Here is a 14,442-nt window from a genome sequence, read left to right on the forward strand (position 1 = left end):
GCGGCCGCTCGGCCCGGCCGCCCGCCCGGGGTCGCCGCCGCCTGGGGTCGCGGGGGTCGGGGTCGTGAGGGGCCGGGGAATGCGGCGTCTCTGCGACGTGGGCCGCGGCCTGAGCTGACCCCTGACCCCCGGGCGCTCCTGGGCGGCCCGAGTTCGCGATCTGGCTGTGCCTCCGAGGGCGGGTCCTCGAGGGCTGGTCCCTTCGCTTAGGACGCACACGTGACCTGCCGACGGCCGCGCCGGGCGCGTGGGTCGGGATCGCTCCGGCGCCTGGGTTCGCGAGGACGGGCCAGACGCTGGGGCTGGCGTCCTTCGCTCCGGGCGGCGCCCCCGGCCCCTGGCTCGAGTCCCGCAGTCCTGCCCTCCGGGCGGCCCGGCACCGGCCAGGGCCCCGAGGACCTGCGCCCGGGCGGGCCCGGCGTCCTTGTGCGGCCTCTCCGGCCGGGTGACCGCGCAGCGCCCGCCGCGCGCGCTTGCTGAGGGCGGCACGGGGTCCGCGCAGGGCTGGGGGTCCCCACCGGGGTTCTCCGGGGTGGGGCTGACCTGACGAGGAGCGGGGAGCGGCGGTCGGTCTCAGCGCGTCCAGTTAGCTCTTGAGAAGGAGCGGAATCCCTAACTTGCAGAAGGAAGAGGCAGGAGGTGTTTCGTGGGAGCTGAGGCCCCACGTCTTTGTGACCTCAAATCGCGACTGCTGGAGGCGGCCGTCCGGCGGCCCGAGGAGCTTCCCGACGCCGGCCGGGCGGTGCCTGGGGCGCTTCTGCCCGCGGGCCTCTCCGTCCCGCCGGGGGTCCGCCTCTGACGCCAGGACTCCGTCCCCGCGCGCTGGCTGGGGGGCTTCCCCTCTCCGTGTGTCCCCGCCCGCGGCTGCCGCCCTCCTGGGTTCAAGGCACGGGGACACCTGTTCAGAGGGACCGGCGAAGGTGGCCCGGGGGGGCGGGAGGGCAGCGCCTGGGCTCGTCCAGAGCTGTGCAGACCCCTGTCCTCGCCGGCCCCAGGAACGGGCAGCCGCGCGCTGAAAAGCCCCCTTCGGATCTCTGTCCTGTTCAGCGGTCAGGCTGTTGGTTCCTGTCGCCACAGAACCATCCAGAAGGGCTTTCTCGGTTCGTCCGCCACCAGTGTGATGCCCGGGTTGGTGGCATCTCTGCAGCCCCGGCGTCATTTGCTGGGGAAGCGAGGCAGGCGAGCGCACGGGCACTTCTCCCCGACTCATGTCAGTGCGGAGGAACGTTTTCCCGTGTCTGTCTGCAAATAAACTTTCCTTTTTTGTTGAGTATTTCGACAGATGTGTGTTGGGGTCATGTTCACAGCGGCGCGTGTGGCTCCTGCAGTGCCCCGTGTGCTCTGTTTTCGCCCGGCAGTGTCTCTCCCCATCGCTCTGTGTTCTTTACCCACAGACGCTCTGCTGTTCTGCTCTAGCCCTTTTCCTGAAACTTCCCAGTGCAGAGTTGTCTTTTAAACTCAGGTTGTCTGTGTGAGGAACTTGGACGGAATTGGAATTTCATCCTTTGGAACAGTTAACATGCTAAAGTTGAGTTAAATGTGAGATAAATTTTAAAAGCTGGTTTTAATGTTTAATACGACTATTTTATAGACTAGTTTACTTGTTAGTCACCAAGTTAGTCTTGGCAAGTGTGTTTTAACAGCTTCTAGATCTGTGTAATAATGATTTTTAAATACATTTGCCTTTTGTGGTTTTGATTGGTTTATCCTTTTTTAAATTTACTCTTTGTTTTGAGATAATTACAGACTCACTCACAGGAACTTGTGAAAATAGCACAGAGAGACCCCTGTGCCTCTCCCGGTGTTAGCTTACATGTCGATGGCACCATAATATTACCAGGAAATTGGACTGGACAAATACCGTTAACTACACTACACTCCTTATGGAGATTCCACCCGTTTTTAGATGTGTAGATTCTGTGCAGCCTACCTTGTGTGTACATTTCTGTAACCACCGCCACAATCCAGGCTCAGAACCGCTCCATCTCACCGCGGAGCTCCCCCAGGCCCCGTTCAGACTCCCTGGCGACTGCTCATCTGTTCTCCTTCTCTCTCTGATTTTGTCATTTCGAGAAGGTTGTGTAAGTGGGATTATTCAGTATGTGACCCCTGGAGACAGGCTCTTCAAACTCAGCCCCTGAGATCCATGCAAACTGTCACAGGTGTCAGTACGCCTTCCCTTGGGAGGCCCAGTCGTGTTTTATTGTTGGGATGCACCACGATCTGTTTAACTCTTCACCAGCTGGAAGACATTGGGCTGTCTGCAGGGTCTGGCTATTGCAAATAAAGCTGCTGTGAGCGTTCCTGTGCATGTTTTTATGTGAACGTAAGTTTTTATTTCTCTGGGATAAATGCCAAGGTGCAGCTACTGGGTTGTATATTTAGTTTTTATAAGAAACTGCCACGCTCTTTTCCAGAGTGCCTCCCTTTGATGTTCCCACAGCAGGCTGTGATGGTCTTTCTGTGCACCCTCTCCAGCTTGTAGTTATTTGGCCGGTCTGGTGGGTGTGTAGTGGTACCCCAAGCTGGTTTTCATTTGCGATTCCCAGTGGCTGGTGATGTGGAGGGTCTTTTCACAGGCTTGTGTACCATGCCTACATCCTCTTTGGTCTGTTCATCCCTTTGGGTTTATTGTTGGTTTTGAGATTTCTTTATATATTCTAGATGCAAATCCTCTGTTGGATACCTAGTTTGCAGATATTTTCTCCCAGTCTGCAGCTTGTTTTTTTATCGTCTTAACAAGGTCTTCCACAGAGCAAGTTTCTAATTTTAATGAAGTCCAGTTTATCAATTTTTTTTACCTTTTATGGACTGTGCTTTTTATATCATGTATAAACAATTCTCTTTAGCCCCAGGTCCCAAAAACTATCTCCTGTGTTTTCTTAGGAAGGTCTTGTAGTTTATGTTTTACACTTATCATAGTCCAGTTTGATCCATTTTGAGTTAGTTTTTGTTGAAGATGTGAAATTTAGGTTGAGGCTCACTTTTTTTGCCTGTGGATGTCTGATCACTCCAGCTCCTCCATGGAATTGCTTGTGCATCTTGTCAAAATCACTTGAGTATGTTTGTGTGGTTCTGTCTCTGGGTTCTCTTTTCTGTTCCATTGATCCGTTTGGCCGTCGTCTTCCGCCAAATGCAGCACAGTCCTGATGATGGTGAGTAAGTCCTCAATCAGAGAGAGCGACTCTTCTTTCTGAAAATTGTTTTAGCTCTGCTAGTACCTTTTCCTTTCCAAATAACCTTTAGAGTAAGCTTGTCTACATCTACAAAAGAACCTTGCTGGGGTCTTTGCAGAAACTGAGTTAACCCTGCAGATCGGTTTTGGGAGCACTGACGTCTGTACTGTGTTGAGTCGCCCAGTCCGTGAGCAGAGGTGTGTCTTGCCATTTGTGTAGAAGGAAATCTTTGCTTTCTTTCAGCAGTGTTTTATGATTTTCAGCATCTAGGTCCTCTACATGTTTTGTTAGATGTGTATCTGAATATTTTTAAGTGATTGTAAGTGACGCTGGGTTTTTGATTGTCTGCATCTTTTTTGCCTGATTGCGCTGGCCAGCCCCGCCAGTGCTCTGTTGGGTGAGGGTGGTGACAGCAGGTATCCTGGCCTTGTTCCCAGGCTTAGGGGAAGGCATTCATTTTTTCGCCAGTAAGTATGATGTTAACTGTAGGTTTGTAGACGCTCTTTATCAAGTTGACAGAGTTCTACTCTGTTCCTCGTTGCTGAGAGTGTTTGTCATGAATGGGTGTGGAATTTTGTCAGATACTTTTTTGTACATCTGTTCGTATAACTAGTGGTTTTTTCCTTTACCCTGTTGACACGTTGGACTACAGTGGCTGAGCCAGCCTTTCTATCCTGGAATAACCTTGCCTGGGGATGGATTTATCCTTTTTAAACATGTGTTGTGTCTGTATTAAGGATACTTTGGATACAATAAAAATATTAGCCTAAGACTTAGTGTAATACAATTCTTAAACTACAAGTAGAAGCTGAGACAGTGTCACCTGCATATCTGGTTGTAGTATAAATTACGTTCCTGTACTTTTCCCAGGAAGAGCTGAGGAGCTGGAAGGTGATTTTGGGCTGGTCAGTGCAGCTCGAAAGGCCTCTGCAGAGTGTGTTGGGTGGGGGTGGGAGGGGGTGGCTGTCCTTCCAGAGGACCTCGGTCCATGGGAACCTGCCCTTAGTGCTACTTTTTGTGCAATGCCAAATTTATTTGACTTCTTAAGTAATAAACAAAACCTAGAAATTAAACTTTTAGCGTTGATTGCAGATGTAACAAATGCCCCTCAACCATTTAAATAAGAATTACATGGAATGATTTGTTTGAATATGTTACCCATTAACATCAAACAGAAGACATAAAAAGCCAATAATTACAAAGCTAATTATAAGCCTATTGAAAATTTCAGCATCATAGGTTTAGTTCATTCCTTTCCTTGTCTCCTCAGGGTTGTAGGAATCTTACTAGATGGTCATTTCTGCCCCTTCTTGGAGGGATAGAGCTTTCCACGTCCTCCTAGGATTACAGCATCAGCTGCCCGGCTCTGGCCACAGATTCAGTGTGGTGACCACGTAGGACCCACGAGTGTCCCTGAGTGACTGTGCCGTGGAGCCCCACGAGGAGCCATTTTCATTCTTTTGTTAATATTATTTCTGAAGCTTCTCTGCCTTCGTGGGACTTCTGAAGGCAGGCCTTCCTCACAGTGGGTCTCAGCTGCGTGCCGCCCCAAGGGTGGTGCCCTGAGGGTGGTGCCCTGAGGGTGGTCTCCAGGTTGCTTTGGCCAGAGATTTGGGACCATTGCCTGTGATTATCACCCATCGGTCTTCCGCATTCCTGGGGCCTGAAGCATGCCCTGATGGAACCTTATTTTAGTGTAGAAGGGGTCAAGTCATCGGTTCGCCTGCGGCTCATGCCCTGGGACCCTCGTTGGGCCTCCCTGCTGTGTCTGTGTCCACTGTGGTTGTGAGTAGGGGCCTAGGATCTGTGGCCCAGGTGGCAGCTCTGCCCCGTCCTAGCTTGTGGTCCTGGGCTCCGGTCTCTTAGACGTTGCCCTCGCGGCTTGCTGTGAGGGTGAATCGGGATGTCCAGTGCCCGGACAGGGCCTGGCAGGGTGGGTGCTGGGCCTGTGATGGGCCGTGGTTCTGCTCCTCGTGGGCCGTCCTGGTCTAGGTAAGTGCCCACGTTGCTGCAGCTCAGCCTGCTTCCCCTGTCCCTGCGCCTCCTTCCTGCACAGAAAGAGGGAAGCCGCTGTCCCCGAGGGGCAGCACACCTTGTCTGGTGACATTTTCCTCCTGTTGAGTTGGAAACTAAACATCTCTCGTTATCTTCACCCTGGTTTGTATCACAGCTATTTTTTATGTGATTTGTCAACTTCTCCTCTGTGGACTCTCTCTTCTCAGCCATCATTTGTTCCGGTATTTGTAAGTGTTTTCTTTTTGAGGCTTGCATGCTTATAGCTTGGCTGACAGGGTCCTTTAAGCCCCTCCTTTGCCCTTTTTTGGCAACAGGTTGTTCTCAGTCCAGGACGCCATCTCCGGCAGCCTTGCTCCGGCAGCCTTGCTCCGGCTCTGCAGGTCAGAGGAGAGTAGTTGGTTTACTTTTCAAGGTGGCAGCCTGAGGCTGCTGCAAGGCCTCTTAGTAACAGCTCAAAACTAGTTTTTTAACAATATTTCCTTTTAAAGTTGTGAGTTCACATTTGATAGTTCCAATTTCCCTGTCTGGTGTTGCTCTCCTAGGACCCTTGTGAGGACTAAGTGGATGGTGCAGAGAAGCAGTCAGGGCAGTGCCGGGAGCAGAGAAGCTGCTCAGTGAGGTTGGCTGTTATTTTTTCTTTTGCACCGTTCTTGATGGAATAAGGAGTTAAACATGTCTGTTTAGTTTTTTCATATATTAAGCCAAAATCTGCCTTCTTGTGTCTCTTACCAGGTTACCCTGCTGCCTTTTGGAGCGCTGCACAGCCTCTCTGTTCTCTGCCATCACACACTTAATCACGGGGGCCCCTCCTTGACCAGTGGTCTCTGTCCTCCCTCTGGGCACCGGCTACCACCCCCTGGTCTCCATCCTCACACCTTGCTGCTCTTGCACTCTTGACCTCACTCTTTTCCATTTCCCCCAGAATTCTTTCCAGATCCCTTCTGTTTGGCTGCTGAATGGGGGCGTGGCCCACGTTGTGGGGAGCCCTCCAGTTCCATGGCTGTACGTGTTCACCGTGGGCTGACTGGGCCCACGCCAGCTGGTCCCCTGGGCTCCGGCCTTGAACGCGTGGCTGCCTGCTCGTCATCGCCCCAAGCCAGTGATAACCCTGTGAATTCAGTGGGGCACTTTTCAGGCACTGAGCACCTGGATTGAGCAAAACCAAGTTTTGGTAGCTCCTTTTCTGGGACACGAGGGACAGACCATGCATGAAAGAGTGACACAAGGGCAAGTGGTGCTGGACGGAGGGTGACAGGCGGGTGGCACCTGTGTCCTCTTGAGGAGGTGACGTTGAGCGGAGGTCTGAGTGAAGGGCTGTCTCCAGGTCTGGGGGAGCACAGCTCGAGTTTCGCAGACAAGTGTGTGCAGACGCGCATTCTGGTTTCTCTGGGGTGACCACCTGGGCACATGGCAGGTATGTGTTAACATTTTAAGAAACTGCTGGACTATTTCCCAAACTGGTTGTCGGGTCCCTTCCCAGTCGCGGTGCAGGAGGCTTCCGGTCGCCGTGGCCTTGCCCATACTTGCTGTGGTCAGTTTTCCTACATGTTAGCCCTTCTGGTAGGGTGTCAGGAATTTGCAATTCCTTGATGACTAAGGATGTTGGGCATCTTTTCATGCTTATTTGCAATCCATATATCTTTAGGGAAGTTGCCCAAAGTTGAGATCTTTTGCCCATGTGTTGAATTTTGTCTCCTGCAGCCTTGCTGATAAACTTGCTGATTAGATGTGGTTGGTTTTTTGTAGATTCCTTATGATTTTCTACTGAAAATCGTGTCCTCTACACGTACAGTTTCACCTGTTCCTCCTCTGTCTTTATTGCATCTTCTTGCCTTATTGCACTGGCTTTGGCCTCCAAGTATCAAATAGGAGTAGTTATATCAGACGTGTTTTTGTAGGTTCTGGTTTTCATTGAATTTTTCATGTATTTGTAAAACATCAGTGTTTCTCAAGCTAGGACGATATTGATCCACTCGGGCAGTTGTCAACCCTGTCTCCCTCCCTCCCTCCCTCTCCCTGTCTCTTGCTTGGCCCCTCCCCCTCCCCCTCTCAGCAGTTTTCTTAGAAAATTACCTTTTGATCCAGGTTTTCCAGTTAGTGTCATTCTTTTCGTCCTTTGATCTAAGCTAGTTTACTCCCTGTGCTCTTTCTCCAGACTCTGGTTTTCTTTGTCTGTCTCTCACATGTTGGCTTTTGCCTCTATTTTGTCTCCTCTGTGCCTTTCTTAGGCTTGTTTTTTCCTTTTCTACCTCTACTTGAGTTAAATCTCAGCTCATCACTCTGTTCTCAGGACCTTCCGTGCAGCCTGACGGGCTGGCAGAAACTTTGGCTCCACGTTCAGGTAGTTCTTTTCCTTTCTTTTCCGCGCGCCATGGGCCATAAGTCAGGCCGCAAGTGGGTCAGGAGGAAGTTGAGGTGTCCTGAGTGGTTGGAGGGTTTGGTTTTGCTTCTCCTTTTGTCTTTTCCTGTGTTATGGTATTGTGGTCGGAAATCAGGTTCTCTACCTTTGCTAATTTTTGGAAGTTGAAGGTTTTTTTGAGGCTTAAAATAGGTCAGTTTTGGGGGCTGGCCTGATGGCACAGCGATTGAGTTCCCACGTTCCGCTCTGGTGGCCCGGGGTTCGCCAGTTCAGATCCTGGGTGCGGACCTACCTGGGTGTGGCCTTGTCAAGCCGTGTTGTGGCAGGCGTCCTGTGTAGAAGGTAGAGGAAGGGGGGCACAGATGTTAGCTCAGGGCCAGTCTTCCTCAGAAAAAAGAGGAGGATTGGCAGATGTTAGCTCAGGGCTGATCTTCCTCAAAAAAACAAGCAAACAAACAAGGTCAGTTTTGGTAAATGTTCGCTGGTGCTGGACTAGAAGTGCAGGCTCTGTTTGCAGGGCTGGAGTTGAATGTGCCTGTGGGTCAGTCTCACTGATTCTGTTGACCCGGCTTTTCTGGAGTGAGAGGTGTTCACAGCCGCCCGCCTTTGACTCCCCATCAGCACGCCGTGCTCCCCTCGCCGCGGAGCCTTCGCGTGGTGTGTGAGGGACGGGCCGTAGCACCCGCTCCGCAGCTTGTTCTTGTTTTTTGGCTTTTAGCTCTTCTAGATTTGTGAAAAAACACAGGTAGATTCCTGAGTTCTTAAGTATCTTTATGATGGAAACAGACTATTTTCAAAGTCCTTTGGTAAATTGGACTTCAACCGTTATTCCCCTGGATAGAATGGGTGTATATATGTGTGTATACATTACTTTGTACATGTGTATTTACTTACTTTATTTATTTTATTAAATTAAGGCATCAGCGTTTTTCGGACCAAAGTCCTCGTTTATCGACTATGGAAGTGGAACAAGAGAAAGTCAACATGAGTAAGGAGCTGAGTGCAGATGCAGCCTCGTACCGCTGCTCCGCGTGTCATGGGGACGAGGACTGGGGGCTCAGCCACCCCATGCGGGGGCGCGCCAAGTCCCGCAGCCTGTCTGCCGCGCCCGCCCCGGCAAGCACCAAGGAGTTCAGGTACAAGGCCCCTCCCTGCCCCCTCTCTCTGATTTCCTGATCTGACTTAATAAAACTGCCACAAAAGGTTCTTTTAAGTAGTCTATACGGGTGCGTATAAATACTGATTAATGTGATGTCTCCTCAGAAAGTGGAGTGGGACGGGCTTTCTGAGTCCCCAGAGCAGGGGACAAGCACGCTCTGGCACGTCTTCCCAGAGGGCACCCACGGCTGCTTTTCCTTTTCTTTGCCCGTCAGCTGTGCCCTCACAGACCTGCGAGTGTGAGGTGTGTGGGTGGTGCTGAAGGTGCTGGTCATCGCTGGGGCTGGTGGAGGCCGCAAGGTGTGGGCAAGCGCCCTGGCCTGCCCGAGCCCTCTCTGGCGAGCTGGAGGTACGCATTCTTGCGCAATGTGCTTGAGCAACAGCCTGGGAGCTTTGCGTGAAGCGGCCTGCCGGGCAGAGCACTGTGATGGCCCCTGCGGATGTTGCTCTGGTTTTGGGAACCGTCAACGCGGTGAGTTTCAGGTGGCAGCTGCGAGAGCCGGCCTCGCCTCTCAAGCAAGGGTCATCTGTGAAAGGCAGGGGCTTTTGGGGAAAAGCACGTGGTTCTGTCAGGCAAGGTGCAGTGGTGCCCTTGGTGGGCAGTGGGGCAGGGCCACAGTGCCAGCACAGCTTTCTGTCTAGAAGGCTCTGACCCACGTGTGGGAGAGGCAGCCGCAGGGTCTGCCGGGACCGGCAGCTTCCCTCACCTGTGTCGTCGTGCTGAGTTTCCAGGTGACCTGCTGCTGCTTTAGTGTGCTGACTGCGTTCCCCCGGCAGCCCTGCTTTGGGGTCTGGTTTTGTGGGTTTGGCGTACACACCCTTTCTGTTTCAGAGGACATTGAACCTGGTGTGGCGGCAGCAGGTCAGAGGTGGCCTCTGCGTGTGGGTGTTGGCCGGGGAGAGAGGGAGGAATGTGCCCAGTCACGGCCAGTTCTTAAGGAGCAGAGATTAGGTGTAAATGCGCCTCAGGAAAACCTCCTGTGGACAGCATTTCCAGAAATCTTTGCGTGCTCTCAAGGGCCAGGGAGGCACAGCCTACGTCCAGATGGCATGACTCTCTCTCATGGTCGGGTGCCCTTCGTGAGACAGTAGGAAATCTGTTTTGTCTGTGCTGCAGTTGGAAGGCCTTGTCCACCCATAAGATGGGTAAAGATGAAAGCAAGCTAGCCAGCTCCGTCTGCTGTCTTTGTGACAGTATTTTTGGTCCAGAAAGGGACCATGAGGCTGTTGGAAGCTAGTGTTCTGTGTAGGGTGAACACGTCCCACAGCCCTGTCTCTGTGGGGGTGTCCTCTTTGCTCCCCCGGCCCCTTGCTGGGGCCGGGGCTGGACCCCCAGGTTGAGAGGGAGGGCAGCCAAGTGATGTCGTCCCCAGGATGCGTGCTGGCCGCGGCACCCTCTGCGCAAATGATTTGACTGTGGCTGAGCGACTTTTAAATTACTGAGAAAGTTGGATCATTTAAGTAGTATTTTTTTTATTGACAGTACAACTCAGGATGAGCATTTTTGTTAGAATTTTAATCCAGATCACTTTGGGATGGTTTCTAAGGTCTTGATTCCCAAGAATAAACTCAAGGACTGGTCCTCAGATAGAATTGCCAACAGACACTGCACAAATTCAGATTCCCAGGCCTGTCCCCAGAGGTTACATTCTGTTGTTCTGGGGGGGCCTGGGCACCTGTGCTGGTTTGGGGTCTTTGTCCTCAGGGTCATTTCTGGGCGTGCCTCTGTGTCTCTCTCACTGCTGTTGCTACACAGGCAGTGTGGCCTTGGATGCAGCTCTGCAGGCCAGGGCGGAGTCTCCTGGGACCATCTCGTGGACGGGGCAAATGACAGAGTTAATGTCATTGGGAGTAGAAGTGTTTCCGGGAGTCTGCACAGTCTGTACCTGTGTCTGTCCATACGTGTGCTCTTGGGGCAACTGATGTCACCACTCTGTGCCTTTCCCCACAGGAGGACCCGCTCCCTGCACGGGCCGTGCCCGGTGACCACTTTTGGACCAAAGGCCTGCGTGCTGCAGAACCCCCAGACCATCATGTGAGTAGCGGGGTGTCCGGGACTGTGTTGCTGTGGCGCGGAAGGTGCTGACCTCAGAGTGAGAGGGTGCGTGTTAACGTACGTGTCGGTCAGCAAAAGCTGGGAGGCACCTTCACCAACTCTCGTTGAGTGCAGGGTCTCCCATACCTTCTAGAACGTGGACGGGGGACGGGCCGGGGTCCGCTCCATGCGCGCAGCAGGTCAAGTGGGCTTCCCCTAAGATGTTTAGAGTTACTCTTTTGTTTTTACAGTAAAAACTCTAGGAGGGGAACTGATGTATTTCATGCTAACACATTTGGTGGGTCCAGTATGTTTCTCCTTTAATTATTCTTGAAATACAGAGACGTTAATTGGCTTTTTTGAAAACCTGAGTTTACTTGTTTGAAAGAGAGCCCGCCTTGTGAGTGCAGCTTTAAAAGCTCTGTGTTTTGGCAGCAGCGGCGTCAGCCCGAGGGGAGCGTGGCCTTGGACTCCTGGTGAGGTGCACAGATGAGAGACTGTTTAAAAACTAAGCAATTAGGATTATTTCGCTGGACTCTTGAATACCTCTCCGTCAGTCTGGCCTCTTCTATCTAGTATTTGATGGTTCCAAAGGAGTGAAAGCTTCATTCATGGGCTGTGTGGGGTCTGGCTGTGGTTTATGTCTTTGCAAAGACACACGAATATGACTTATCTGACATTAGTGTTTTATGTTAAGGAATCAGGATTCCATCTCCACTCTGAGTATTGTGCCTTGTCCCTGGTGGACGCTCACCACCCCTGCAGGCGGTCTGCGCTCTCCCTTCAGGCCTTTGTGTGCAGCCCCCCGACAGGGTCCCCTCCTTCATGGGCAGCCATGGGAGTTCACGTTCTGCAGGGGGTGAACGCTGTGGCCTCAACTGTGCTCCTGCGACTAACCGTCTGAGAGCCTTCCTTCCTGTGAACTGCTCAGTGCAGCTGTCCACCCCAAATCTCACGGCATACCCCAGTAGTTGGGGCCCCAGGCTGCAGGTGCAACCCTCTGAACGGGTGCGAGGTGGTGGGCCCAGGGGATGGCGACGGCGCCCGTGCTGCCACCTCAGGGTGCCCACTGTGAAGTGCGTGGTGTGTGGGGCCTGTGACTGCCCACTTCCTGCAGACGCTGAGGGCCACTGGGCACTAGGCCCTCTGGGCGAGCGCCCCTGTTCGTTTCAGGCACCGTCTGTGGCTGTCTGGTCGCTGCTGCCACACGCGGGGCAGGTCTGATCCCGCCTTTGCTCCCATCCCGTCCTCGTCCGACTCCCACCCGTCTGCCGTGGCCCCTCTCATGCCCCCACAGTCCGCTCTCTGCACAGCAGCTACATTGGTGACCTAGCCCACCCAGGTACCTCCAGACCCAGAGCCCTAGCTGCCCGCTGCCAGCTCCCGCCTCACCCTCTCCCCACACCCAGCGCCTTCCTGTTTGCTCTGACTATAGACTGGCCCTGCCCTAGCCTTCCCCCAACCGCCTGAGGGCCTCACCCTGCATTTCCTGGTCTTGGCAGAGCTGCTTGCTCCTTGTTACTCGTATCTCGACTTAAGTGCCACCTGAGTGGCCTCCCACCGTCCAGCCTTAATTAGCCATCACTCAGTCCTGGCCAAGCCCACAGTCACCGTCCGAGTTGCGTGTGTGTTTCGGCCTCGTGAGCCTCAGGTGGGGGCTCAGGGCGGCATCTGAGCTGCTCCCCGGGGTCAAGGCGGGGTTGTTCACGGTGAGGTGCCCCAGACAGAGGGCAAGTGTCCTAGGAGTGTCCCCAGGGCTGCAGGTCAAGGTTGAGAAGTAAGCGGCTTTCTCTGGCCTTCCTTGGCCCATGTCCAGCACTGTCTGGTGGGCTGTCATCTCTGAGGGGACAGGACTCCGTTTCTCTACCTTGCACCCGCCCTCCTTCCCAGCACTGTAGCTGGGTGGGGCAGGGCTTCATAGGTACTAACCTGGCTTTTTCCCTGGCATTCAGAAATAAAATATTATAGAAGGGTTGATTACGAGGGACTGTTGCTTCCTACTTTATTGTCTGAAATTTCATCATGAGTGTGTGTTTTCTCTTACGTTGAAACGCATGGAATTGCCAACGTGTGATTGCCTTTGCCTTACAAGATGGCAAATGTTCCGATGGGTCACCTTCTAAGCTGTCCGGCAGCCCTGCTCTCAGGCAGCCCTGCTCTCCTGTCCGCATCCACAGCCTATGCGCCAGGGAAGGGTCAGCATGTACTTTGTGGGTGACCCAGCAGGAAGTTGAGTGACCGATTGGCACCTAGGCCTGTGCAGTACAGTGGCCCTGGCTGGGTGCGGCCAAGCCCAGGGCTGGAGGGGGTGGGCGGTGCCTGCGTGGGTCGACGGGGAGGGGCTTCACGGGCTGCCTCAGCCGTGCGTCAGACGCCCACTGACCTGGGTAGAGGACTGCCAGCCGCCTACACTCCCTCCGAGGCCCGTGGCCGAGCAGAGGGACGAGATTTGGGGATTGCACGCCCCTCCACCTGACTGTAGACTGAGAACAACTCCCACAGGACCCAGCCAGTCCCACGACCCTGTGCCAGTTCCCGTGCGGCTGGGACGGGTCACGGCACCCGGAGTGCTGGACAGGGCTCGTCCTGAGCACCGAGGGCAGCAGAGCTCGCCGGCCAGCTTAGTGAGGAGCACAGCGAGCGTCTCAGGTCTGGCCTCTTTGTGTCTCAGGTGATCCTGAGGACTTTCTGTTTTAAGTAGGCGACTAGGCAAGAGGATTGTGTGAACAAGAAGAAGATTCAGTGCGATTTGTTTGATTGTTAATTTTAGGAGACTCTTGACTTGGTTGTTTTACACAACCGTTGACAAGTCACTTCAGGATTCTGTTTTGCCTTCAGTTCTGAGGATGCAGAAATTAGGTTCCTGGTGCAGATGCACAGCCCGGAGAGTTCGAGGGGCCGGTTTGCATTATACTCCTGTCGTTGGCAAAGCGTGACAGGTGCCGTGCACAGACCGGCCGTCCCCACTCGTGAGCTGTGCTGTGACCTGGGTGGGTGATGAAGCTCATAGAGGGAGTTATGAGTGAGCCCTCTCCTCGAGGAAGCGCCTGGAAAGGGTGAGTGATAGTCAGGCGAGAGCGAGATGAGTCACTGCCCACCTTTGTTAGTGGTTTCTGTTGTGGTTCTGAAAGCTGCTAGTGGGCTGTCCCGCATTCCCGGAGGGAAGCACCACCCGCGACGCACCGTGGGAGCTGGTGTCAGACGGGGAGTCTGTGGGGTAGGGAAGCCTTCCTGCTGGCTTGCACTGCACTTGAAGAAGTGTTTCCCGATGGGCTGAGAGGTCAGTGCTGGCCGAGGTATGTGCTGACCCGTGGTGGCCGCCTGTCCGCAGGCTGCTCCTTGGAGCTTGTTCACCATGTGAGACCCGGCTTGTTCCAGGCTGGCCTGGGACATTCCCTGTGACTTACACAGGAATCGGGGTCACAGCTGGGGGCCCTGCCTCCAGAAGAACACCCCTACCCGTCAGTGAGGGCCTGCTGCCCACAGACCACAGTGCAGGTGGCCTCCTCGCGCCGGCCCACCAGCACCAGTGACCGGTCGGCACCACGGGCACTTAGGAGGCTGTCTTTCTTGGGCAGGAGCCCACTAACTCTTTAAAAAAATAGACCTTCTCTTTTTTTTTTTTTGTTAAAGATTGACACCCGAGCTAACATCTGTTGCCAATCTTTTTTTTCTTTTCCTTCTTCTCCCCAAAGCCC

General features: G+C 53.6%; 1 protein-coding gene across 2 annotated transcripts in view; it reads left to right on the top strand.

Moving 5' to 3' along the window:
- NADK (NAD kinase) overlaps window positions 1-14,442 on the top strand; it is a 24,896-nt gene that overhangs the window by 1,645 nt on the left and 8,809 nt on the right. Inside the window, exons 3-4 of one of the 2 annotated variants that reach the window (XM_046661321.1) lie at window positions 8,469-8,687; window positions 10,661-10,744. In XM_046661321.1, coding sequence (XP_046517277.1) covers window positions 8,509-8,687; window positions 10,661-10,744 — 263 coding nt within the window. In that variant the 5' untranslated portion in view covers window positions 8,469-8,508. Of the gene's footprint in view, window positions 1-8,468; window positions 8,688-9,134; window positions 9,182-10,660; window positions 10,745-14,442 lie in introns of those variants that run through there. The other variant, XM_046661322.1, reaches the window with a different exon arrangement.

Source organism: Equus quagga, chromosome 5 (assembly GCF_021613505.1).
Source record: "Equus quagga isolate Etosha38 chromosome 5, UCLA_HA_Equagga_1.0, whole genome shotgun sequence".
In the NCBI taxonomy this organism is placed as follows: domain Eukaryota; kingdom Metazoa; phylum Chordata; class Mammalia; order Perissodactyla; family Equidae; genus Equus; species Equus quagga.